Source organism: Typopeltis vanoorti, chromosome 20, assembly GCF_054136105.1.
Source record: "Typopeltis vanoorti isolate ZY-2024b chromosome 20, IOZ_Tvanoo_1.0, whole genome shotgun sequence".
In the NCBI taxonomy this organism is placed as follows: Eukaryota; Metazoa; Arthropoda; class Arachnida; order Uropygi; family Thelyphonidae; genus Typopeltis; species Typopeltis vanoorti.
This window is the reverse complement of record NC_143568.1, coordinates 85,586,424-85,598,808: the sequence shown is the minus strand read 5'-3', so window position 1 is coordinate 85,598,808 and position 12,385 is coordinate 85,586,424. Positions and strand designations below refer to the sequence as shown.

The window sequence follows — 12,385 nt, the reverse complement described above, 5'->3', positions numbered from 1 at the left end:
TAGCATCGATCACAGCTTCAATTCTGCTTCGGAACCTCGAACAAGCTGATGCTACAGTCTCCCTGGGAAGGGCCGCAAAAACTGTTTTAATTTTATCCATTAACTGGGCTTTTGTATTACTGGAAGTGCGATTGGTGTCTTTTTCAACTGCGCCCCATACAAAATAATCCATGGGGTTAAGGTCTGGGGAGTTTGGAGGCCAAACATTTGGACTGGTGAAGTCGTAGAAATTTTCAGACAACCATTTTTGACTTTTCCCAGAGGTGTGGCAAGGGGCCGAATCCTGCTGCCATACATACGGCCTACCATTGGCTACCCTTGTTATCCAGGGCTTGACTACAGTTAGCAACTCCACGAACAAAGCCCGAATTCCAATGCCAGGGTTCTTCAACACCTGTTCCTGCAGATTTGCGAGGAATTCTGCTGTACGAACGCAATCAGATCGTCTGCTAGGGATCTTTCTTCTTGCTACATCCTCGTAGTCACCATTGCAAGTCTCTAGTTCATGCCCGATTGTTTTTACTGTATTCAGGGAGCATTGGGCAGCAGTCATAATATCCTTATTTTGATGGCGGGCACGAATCATCATGATACAAGTTATTCTCTTCCATGATTCAGGTGGGTTCCAGCTATCCATCCTTTCTGACATCTTGTATATGAATGAAGAAGGGTCCAAACTTTTAAATGAAGAGAAGTGTGTGTTAATACATGTAACTTACGGAAAAATATAATTAATTATAAATATGTCAAATTTATCCCGAACACCCTGTAGCGCTCACAAGTGAAGCGCATACAATTTCTGAAACTCTCCTAAAACCATGCATCAAAGTTGGTGTTCAATGTATGTTCAATGAGAAATCCTGTCAACAAATTGATAAAATTTCTTTTTGAAATAATACAGTTTTACACATAATTCATAATATGGCTTCAGGATATTGAACATATTTTAAGACTCCAGTCATGTGATGAGGACTCTTTACAAATAGATAGTTGCTACGTGGATTCAGTTGCATGAGGGTGCAGTGATGAATAAAAGAGTGCATTAGATGTGATTTCTTGAAGGCACAATGGAAAGATAACTGATTTTGTGTGAGCAATATGCATATTCATCAGAATTAGGAATCAAGCAAAAATGACTTGGAAGGTGAAAATGTCAAAAGGGATTATAGAAGACTGAAGTATAACAGTATAGTTGGGAACATAGTGCAAACAGCTATGACAGCAGCTCGTTGAGAATAAGAGTTGAAATGATGAATGGCATGAAGACTGAGCTATATGAATGGAAGGGTATAGCTGTGAATGTACAGAATAAATATCAGAGATGGACTCAATTTTGTACCAATGGATGGTGTTGGACATCTGAAGCAGCTGCTGAATGGTGAAAAGGAACATACAGTTCAAGGATGTGTGTGTATGTGTGGATATAAAAAGATAAGAATATAAGGGGCATGAAGTTACTGGTTGTAGAAAGAATGGACAGTCAGAGCAAGTGAGACTGTCCTAGTGTCAATAAGGCATTACTGAGAAACTAGTTAATAATACAACCAGAAATCTTTGTCAGCTCAGATAGTCCTCTTAGCCAAACTCAACCATATCTTTCATGCTCTCTTATCCAGTTGCTACAGTGCCAACACAATCAACAGAATCTACCTAAACACCCTTCTTGCCAACTTTCACACAGTAATGCAGTTAGTATTCCTTATATATATTCAAGGACACCTGAAAAAACAGTCAAGAATTGTAGGAAATATAATGCTGCATTATTCTTATCCACTATCCAAAATATTAGCCCTCCCCCATCAGTTTGAGAAGTCTAAAGAATATTGTGCACCTTTGAGCTAAGGATTCCTATAATGGACAGCCTGGAAGAGAATCCAACTTGTGGTTACAGGAGCATGAGAAATTCATCCAGTACCATAACTCGCAGAAGCATCATGGAATATAGTATAAAACTGTAACATGCATACAGGCAACACAAAAGAAATGAAAATAGATTAAGAGCCTAAAGCTCTATGGTTATGTGCACTATGAGCACTGTTTCTTGGTTGTTGAGCAGGAAACTTTATTGGAAGAACTTTATGCATTTATATTTGTTAAGGTGGATATGGTTTTCAAGTAAGAATGCAGATGCCAAGAAAAAGTATTTTTGTGTAACAAAAACATTTGTTGCAATGCAATGTGACAGTGTTCTACCATCAGATTTTGCGAGTGATGGTACTGGATGAATTTCTCATGCTCCTGTAACCACAAGTTGGATTCTCTTCCAGGCTGTCCATTATAGGAATCCTTAGCTCAAAGGTGCACAATATTCTTTAGACTTCTCAAACTGATGGGGGCGGGGGCTAATATTTTGGATAGTGGATAAGAATAATGCAGCATTATATTTCTTACAATTCTTGACTGTTTTTTTCAGGTGTCCTTGAATATATAAGGAATACTAACTGCATTACTATGTGAAAGTTGGCAAGAAGGGTGTTTAGGTAGATTCTGTTGATTGTGTCGGCACTGTAGCAACTGGATAAGAGAGCATGAAAGATACGGTTGAGTTTGGCTAAGAGGACTATCTGAGCTAACAAAGATTTCTGGTTGTATTATTAATTAGTTTCTCAGTAATGCCTTATTGGCACTAGGACAGTCTCACTTGCTCTGACTGTCCATTCTTTCTACAACCAGTAACTTCATGCCCCTTATATTCTTATCTTTTTATATCCACACATACACACACAACCTTGAACTGTATGTTCCTTTTCACCATTCAGCAGCTGCTTCAGATGTCCAACACCATCCATGGTACAAAATTGAGTCCATCTCTGATATTTATTCTGTACATTCACAGCTATACCCTTCCATTCATATAGCTCAGTCTTCATGCCATTCATCATTTCAACTCTTATTCTCAACGAGCTGCTGTCATAGCTGTTTGCACTAATGTTCCCAACTATACTGTTATACTTCAGTCTTCTGTAATCCCTTTTGACATTTTCACCTTCCAAGTCATTTTTGCTTCAATAATTTTATTTCATTTCATGGAATAAGCTATCTTGGATTCCATGAAAATCACAAGAGTTTTAACCTGTCTGGTTGGCCAAGTGGACAACAGCATCTCTGCTTTCACCTTACACACTCACTGTTCAAATCACAGCTAGTTTGGCTCACTTTTTTTTAATGTGAATTCCACTCACATTTTTTGTACCATGGTTAGTGTAGTGACTCCTACTCTAGTAGGAGGATGATTCATCCATCCATCAGAGCAGTGGTTTTCAAACTATGGGGGGGGGGTTGTATCACAAGGCCCTTCCTTGTGATACATAAAGCTATGGTCAATATTATTGTTTATTTTCAAGCACACTTCTCATGCATACTCCATATTCCATCCAGTTATTTCAATATAATACAGCATTAAAAACACTTTCAACTTCCATGTATGTATGTATATATATATATATATATATGTATGTGTGTGTGTGTGGTGTGTGTGTGTTAGTGACTATTTTGCAACTCAAGATTAACTGCACTTCTTTTTACTTATATTCACACCCACTTCTGAACAAGTGACATGGAAAGAATTGAGAATGTGCTGATGCATTTGACATTTCCAAGCATATCTGATAAGGTCTCACTGCTCAGCACATTATCATCTTATGGTTATCTTTCTGTAAGCAGTTTTCTTTCTCTCTCTAGAATTCTTTAGCAATGCAGTTGTTCTAAGGATTATGTTGAACTACTATAACACTGGTAATGTACAAATCTCTTTCAGACAAGCCAATTCCACCTTCTTGCATTATAGTCTTAATCACTTTGGCCATCAATCTAAAATCTACAATAACAGCCATAAAGTTATGCGGTGTAGGCAAGGTCAAGTCCCTTGCTTCTGATAATTAGGGTTTTCTCGTGTGATCAAATTCATCTACTGCCTAATGATATTCTTGAGCATCTACGCCTGTAGTGGGATTCCAACTAGCAACTAGTGATTTCAGAATGGAAGCATTATCTAATTAGGCCAATATTGTTTGCTGGAAGCCTGAAACAGTTAAAAAAAAATACCATGTTTGGTTTCTAATGCAGGGTTACTGAATTATCTAACCTTTAAAGTGGGATTCATATTTTATTTATTCCTTCGTTTTTTTTTTTTTTTTAAAGAGATCATTTAAGTCTATATACATGCAATATAATGGGGAAGTACTGTTGTATAGTTTATGATCCTTAGATTCAATTGAAATCAATATGGCAAACCTATTAGAAAACTCGCTCACCATAACAAAAGTCCGTAACATAAGTCCGTAAGGATATGTGCTTTGCATTATGGGATACTAAGGCAAGTGATGTGAAGTCATTAGTCTCTATATACAAGTTGTCCAGTCATGAAGTTACTTCATGCACAAACTTTGTTTAACTTGAATAAAGGATTAAATCAAAAATATAATTTTTTGGCATCTTTAATTTATAGTATAACCAAGTGGAATTGCTTTCTGTGTTCTCACAGAAAGTTCTGTATCTTAATGCAGCATGGTTGAACTTGTTCTTTGGTGGTTAGATACATCTTCTGTGTTGTTATAATGGTTAACAGTCCGATACACAAAAACCTACTAATTCTGTGTTTTTAGCATGTTGAAAATAACAGGTGGCTGCATTAGGACCTTGAAGTGCTATTACAGTTCTCATAATTCTCCCCACTGCATCTTAACCTGTACAACTAGACAACTCTCTCTGCTGATAAATACACGAATGTTGACTGCACACATTGCCACTAACGGAACTAGGCTTGCACAATTCTAGGCAGTGGGGGAAGGTGTGCAGAAGTTGTAGCACTTTTATGGTAATACAGTGTATAGTTACTTCACTGTGCAAAATAAATTGGAATAATGCCAAGTTTTTTCATCTCCTTTTCCCATTTCTGTGGTTTATGTTCTATTCTCACCATACCACACTGAAAATACAAGGAATAATTTTTATAAAGAATTTCTGTTGGAATGGTATCGACACTATGTGACTATGGCTGGGATTCTGTATACTTCATTATATTTTACAAAAAAAAAAAAAAAAAGAAAAAGAGTTTTCTGTAAAAACAATTCAGAGTAAGAACTGACAATAGTCCAGTGATACAGGCTCTGGAGCCTTTTAACATCTTAAAAGTCTGTCTGATTATTATTTTTTTTAATGTGAATCTCATCCATGAAATGTTGGAAACATAGCATTCATTTCGTACTGTGAGTGGGCTAAGGGTTATTACCTAATCTGAGACCTCTGCTGCAGAGACCAAACAATATTTTTTAAAGACACTTCAGGCTTCCAAATATATAGGGTGATTGTCTTGTACTGGGTGACAAAAATCACCCACTATCTGAAAAACTCCATAAACATCCATGCAATGGTGAGCATTATAGCATGTCTGCTTTCCAACCAGCATGGTTGGAAAGCAAACATGTTATCCACTCATCCAACCAGGTAGGCAAATTTGCATTTACCAAAGCAAATGCTTTAGTAAAACTGCCAAGTCTAGTCTAGATGGTCTTAGTGTACTTGTTCTCCAAGTAATATGCTGCTGTGGTTTTGAATCTTGCCATGGATTTTTGTGACTGTCTTTATGTGGGAAATAAATTTCACTACCTAGAGCAAGACACATTTCCCACCTATTGGAGGCCTGAAGGTGCTTGAAAAAAAAGTTTGATATCTAATGTTAGCTAGAGCAAGGTTTCTGATTATGTAAAAAAAATAAAATGAAAAAAAAAAAAAAAAAACTAAAAAACCCCCTTAGCCCACCCATGATACTAATGTACTATAGGGTTACAAACTTTTGTGTGTGTGTGTGGGGAGGGGAGGAGTCACATTAAAAAAAAGGTAATAATGGTATGGCAGTATAAATTGATGTAATTAAAACTGAAAGTATAAAATTTTTTAATTGGAAAAATGAAAAATATTTTTTATAATCTGTTATAATTTTAGCATATAAATTACCATTTCAATAGCATGATTATAAATAAGACGATCAGCAGTAATTTTGGATGATGCTGGATCTACTCCTGAAGACTGGAGAATTCCTGCACCATTCAGTGATTTACACATATTTAAGCAATGATGATAATGGTCCTTCATTGTGCACAAAACTGAAAAACATAAAAATTAATAAAATTGATTAATTTTCAGTAAAAAAAAAAATCTGATATTATTTTCAATGAGAAGTCACAAGCACCAAAATCCAAGAAGCTGAATATGTGCAATATGTAATTAGACAACAAATCAGCACAGCCAATTCATTTTTGAAAACTTTGCAGCCTCTTATGTGTAGGAGTGATTATTATTTTATATGATGTAAATTTTGTCCATTCACTGTTATCCCTAAATTTTGTGGAATAGACTCTTTACTAGTTCTTACAGGCACAGGTTAAACAAATATAGTGAAAATCGACATCCTTACATGACACCTCTCTCAGCTGGTATTTCAGAAGTTTCAAATGCTCCAAATTCTATTGCTGATATAGTATTTTTATAGTGCTTGAGGATGATAGAGCATTTTTCCTCTTTTATTATTTTTTTCTGTTCTAAAATTTTAAACAATTTTTCTGCTTGCTTAAAGTCTATAAAATGGCAGCAAAGATTTTTGTTTTTTTTTACTGTATCCATTTAGCAAATTGTAGAATGCAACATCGCTTGCACATCTCCCTCTTCTAAAAGCCATTTGCTCTTCTCCTATTTGCTGCTCATAAATTGCTTTAATTGAGTTTTGTATAATCTTATAAATAAAATATAAGTGTGACTTAATAACGTTACTGGTCAATAATTTGCATATTTCTGTATACAGCCTTTATATGGTTATGTATTCTTCCCAATTTCTAGTCATTTGGAATTTTCACAGAGCCCTGATCTCAACCCATTTGAACATCTGTGAGATGAACTGGAGCATTGGATGAGGTCAAGGGATGTCTGCCTCACAACAGTCCATGACCTCATTACATGCTTACAGGAAGAATGGTCCAAAATTCCCATTGATTACTATCATATGCTTGTGGAAAGTATGCCCCATAGGATTGCTGCAGTCATCGCAGTGAAAGGAGGTCCTACATCTTATTAAGGTGGGCACCATTGGCTGTTTGTTCATCACATTATGATGTCCGTTCTTTCTATTGTATTTCTTTCTATGCAGTGTATATATGGCAGAAATATGGATATGTATGTATTGTATATTATGAGAAGGATCCTACCCAGACTGGTTTTGATTATGATGAAAGTATACAGGGTTTCCCCAAAACTCTGATTGATAAAAAAAAAATATCACGCTAAATCTCATTGAGTGATACTGATAATATCATCACTCATGATCTAGATCATTATAGAATACTCAGTAGTGGCTTTGCCAGACAGCATTGTACCAAATCATAGTGTAGTTGATATTTGTTGTTGACACAGGACAAAATCTATAATTTTGATTACCTGAGGTTTAAGATTCATGGTGTCTTGTGTGTTAACTGTGCAAGCTTATTTTGCTGTGTGTTAATCAAATTTCTAGCATAATGATCACATGGTATCGAGTAACATATAATGCTCCTGACTAAATTTGTATGCTGGCAGGTGCATGTCATCAGGAGCTTGCTTATATTACAAAAGAATTAAAAAGCTGGAGAGGTAAATGTATTGTATTATGCAATGAAAGAATATTAAAATAAACAGTGAATGTGTGAAAGTGTTAATTGGTGTTGTTGCATTCTACAACATAATGCATATCATAGCCAAGGTTAGTAAGTGTGAGATTTTTAATGAATGAAGGCTATTTGGTGCCGGATGATGTCCTGGTTCTTAATGGACTAAGTAGGAGTGTGCAGCATTTCAGAAACCTCTTTAAATTTCCCGACAAAACAGTTATGTTCCATGTAAAGCATTTCTATTTTTTGCCAAAGTATCAAATGGTCTTCCTTGGCTATGTGAAAAGATAAAACAGATTTATGTTTTCCCATTTTCCTCTCAATGTCTTTAAAATACTCTGATGTGCTGATCTTTCTGGAACATCCTATTTGATGAATACAGTAATTACAAAGTGCAGTTTCACAAAGTGAGGGGGAGGGTGATATGGGATTTCAGGAGCTGTGAGAATCTGGAAATCTAGTATAGTGGAATGAAAGCAACTTTTATGTCAAGACAAACACTGCAGATCTAAGGAAGGATAACAGCACCTCTGAAGTCATCTTTCTGTTTATCTTGTGGTATTTTTGATGGTATCTTTCTATGGCTTTCCTTTTTCAAAGGATTCCATAAATAAGTTACCCAGAACTGGACATAATGGAAAATCTACAGTAAGACCTTGTGTTCCTTCATTTTCATTTTAAGAATAGGCACTAGGAATAAATATAAGGACTTTGCATGGGCTTCCCCTTAACTCCGGCTCTGGCTAACTTATTCAAGGAATCCTTTGAAATGAAGGCCATAGAAAGATAATATGAAAAACCTCAAGTCTTTGATATGTGTCTGGCCAAGCCAGGGCAGGTTCAAACAAAAAATCGAAGGGTTTCAAGAATTATATTAACAGCCTAGACATCCTAATATAAAGCATAAAGTTCACTTTCGTGCAGAGTTGTGAATGATTGGAATACTTTGCCTGGGAGTGTGGTGTCTGCAAGGAGTTTGAGTGTGTTTAAGACATGATGAGCTGTGTGTGTGATAAAAGAACCTCCCAGATGAGTCTTTAACTCCTCCATGAGGTCTTGGGGTAATAATAATAATAATAGTTTACTCTTGAACTTAAAAACTCCAGGACATTACTTTTCCTTGATAAAAGTCTAAGGATAAAAGATTCATTCAATGTACAAAAAAAAAAATAAATTATCAACACTGATAGATTCCCCCCATTCTTCTCTCTCACCATCAACACTTACAGCAGATAAGAATAATCAGACTACTAAGGGATAGAGCCCATAGCCTCTTCAGACACATAAAAGAAAAAAAAAACTTTGTTGCCTCACCCATACTCTTTCCCTTAATGGATATGGGTGCAAGACAAGATTTTACAAACTCCACAAACTAAGATCTCAATAAAAAAGACTTCATCCTTCCTTACAAATGCAATGCTATGGACAAAATCTCTTAATTTTTTGAAAGTCAGGAATAAAATTAGCTTTTATTCACTATACAAGATATCCAGATTCTTATAGCCCCAAATATCTCCTTACTGCTCCCCCTTCCTCTCTCTCTCTCCCATCACAACCTAAAGAATCTACAAGTGAGTCAATTGCTATGTTGGTCAAACAGGATATAGGATATACCAGAGAGGGGAGAGAGAGAGATCCATATACAAGAGTATTTTAAAGATGTCAAAAAGAAAAGAAATATACATCTAGTTTAGCTTTTAACAGAACTTAGGGCCCAAAAACCAGAAATGCCTTACATTGAACATAATTGCCTTTTGAGGAAATTTGGGAAGGTCTCTGAAATGCTTAACACTCTTAGTTGGTGCAGTACAACCCAGGCACTTCTGATACATGAAGACCAAGTTTGGACTTCAAGTATCAGAAGTCTCATTTACAGACTTTGATTACGACACATTATGTCGTAGAACATGATACCAACTAGTGCACCTGCTTTCACACAGTCATTGTTTGCTTTAATTTTCATTCACGGTATGTTTTATGTCTAGTTTTTTTAACTCTTTTGTAACTCTTAACTGTTTTAACTCTTAAGTGGTCTCATGTGGCATAATTGGAGAATGATGATGCAAAGAGGTGTTTTACAATTACATCTGAGGAACTCCTGTTCGATTCTCGAAGGAAACATTTTAAGCCTTCATAGTGCAATTGGAAGAACAATGGTAAACTGCGCCCTTAGATTGGAAAAGACCTAAGTTCAATTCTTGTCATTACAAGAGGAATCTTTATATATGGGCATTTGAAGGTGACTTAGCTGATCTCATATGGAGACTGCAGGTTTTTTTCCTCCTGGAAGCTCTGGTTTTTCATCCCACATATAGGCAAATCGTCCTTCAGAACACACAATTTACAGACAAAAAATACTGTTGTTGTTGGTGGTAGTTGCGTGTAGTAGTGAGATGGTTAGATGTGTGCAGTAGAATGGAGGAGAATGTTCTCCAGCAATGAGTCCCTGGACTCTGGAGGTGTCATGTAATAATAATAATACAGGTTCAAAGATGGTCCTGGTACCTTCTTTAGTTTGAAAAAAAATTATGACAGGAAAAAAAACACCTGAAATTCCTGCGACTACCAACTAGTTCACTGGACAGCTATAGATGGCATTGCATGTTGCACACTCTTGATTCCTTCCTTGATTTTTGAGGGATTCTTTGCTTATGTGTTATGTATGATATTAGTTTATCAATCGTTTATGATATACAAAGAGGCAAAGGGAAAAAACTGAATTATTTGCAGACTACTTCGGAATCAAATGAGTTAGAAAAACTAATGGGAAATTAGGAAAATGTATGAGTACTGAGCATGACCAAGTACTCATACATGATGGAATGGTTTGTCCAGTGTCCAATGGTCCAGTGTTGACTGGAGTGTTGGGGATGAATTTATCGGATAATACAGGCTAAGTTATTCCATAAATAACTTGCATTAAAACATCAGTGTGACTACAGTGAAGGATGGCTTCAAAAGTTTAAGCAGCATCATGGAATTTCTGCCCATAAAGTGTGTGGTGGAAAACGGTTTCATAAACCACAAAGGAGCTACCAAGTATGTGGATAAACTTGTTAAACATATAGCTGGTGAGCTCCTCATTCCCAATCAAGTGTATAATGCTGATATACACTGCAGAGGATATTAACAGAGGACAAAGAAGGGTCCACAGAAATTCACACATTCTAAGGGTATAGTTACTATCCTAGGATGCTCAAATACAGCAGGCATGCCCAGATATAAACTGCTAGTGATAGGGAAAAATGTACCATGCAAATAAAAATCACTGATATTATGTTAGAATGGTCTGAAAAGTTATTGTTCTTGAAGCCCAAGCACATGGCACATCTGTAGGCCTACTGGAAGATTGCAAAATTCTTCTCATTCTGGACAACTGTTAAGCTCACCCCTTGAGCTGAATTCCTGTGTAAGAAAAATGTTTAAACAGTATATTTTCCACCAAACTGTATATCCCTGTTCATCATGCTCTTTAAAGGCTAAGTATCACTAATTTTTCATGAAACATTTGTTGCATATAGAGACATTTATTAAAGAATTCAATATGAATAAAGTGCTTTGGTTCATTGCTAGTGCCTGAAAGATCTAAACATCAACACTAAAGAAATTATCGCATAAGTTGTGGGCTGTCTTGATTTTTGATAATTCTTTTGATGAAAATACTGGCAATGTCTTAATGGGATTTCATATATCAAAGAAGGAAGAAATTGTTCATGAGTTGCTTGAGTATGCAGAAAATGTTATGGAACCTTCCAAGGGTGTAGCAGGTAGGCTTAATGAAGAAAATCTGGATGTATGAACATTGACAAGAACCTGTTTTTGTCATTATACTGACTCTGAAATTACAGATATGATAATGTTCTGAATCATGATAAAAATACTGAAAGTTCTAAAGATAACAGCGATGAAAATGAAAGAGATCTAGATGAAAACTTACTGTTAACAAGTTAATGTGCTCATGAGCAAATTAAAGAGCTAAAGCAGTGCACTTTTGTGATGGAACAAGAGTTAATGAATTTTCATTTGATGTATGAAAAATGACACAGGGTAGGAAAAAAGCACATTAAATTACTTCACTTCAAGATTCTGTTTCTCCCTGCAACATCAAAGATCCGTGACGATTCAGTAAATTATGAAATAGTAATCCAGTCAAAAATTATTTAAATATGGACAGATACTGCTCGATATAATGTCCCATTTACTCTATGTACGATAGAGTAAATGTATAATAGCAGTATTTTGAACAACACCCTTCCCTTGGCACCTTGCCATATATGCCTTTTCCAGATCTACAAAATTTAAACATACAGATTCTTGTTATATTCTCATGATTTCTGAACAATTTTTCTTAAAGTAAAATGTGAACATGACAACCTTTATTTGGCTTGAACCCAGGTCTGCAAGTTTACTTTCCATGATTTGTCTTAGCCTTTTCTTAAGTATGGTTGCATAAATCTTACCAGGAATATTCATTAGGGAAATTCTCTTTTTATAGACTGGTACTATGAGAGTCCAACTCCAATCATCTGAAATTTGATTCTCTGAACACACATTATTCTCTGAATAATGCAGTGTAGACACTGTAAAACTTCCATCTATTTTAGTCTTTTCCACACTTCAGATTTTTGATGACTTTTTCTACTTCGAGTATTGATATGCTCCTAGTTATATTTCTTTTTGAGTGTTTCCTACCACTGTGCTGTCACAGCTTGTTTTATTTGGCAATCTTTCAAAGTAGCTACTTCGGT

At 35.8% G+C, this 12,385-nt stretch overlaps 1 protein-coding gene across 1 annotated transcript in view; it reads right to left on the bottom strand.

The window, feature by feature from the left end:
- The window catches only part of LOC150095623 (serine/threonine-protein kinase unc-51-like), a 393,781-nt gene that overhangs the window by 26,226 nt on the left and 355,170 nt on the right, over positions 1–12,385 (bottom strand). Inside the window, exon 22 of the mRNA XM_090409927.1 lies at positions 5,956–6,104. Within this exon, the coding sequence (XP_090266053.1) occupies positions 5,956–6,104 (149 nt within the window). The remainder of the gene's footprint in view (positions 1–5,955; positions 6,105–12,385) is intronic.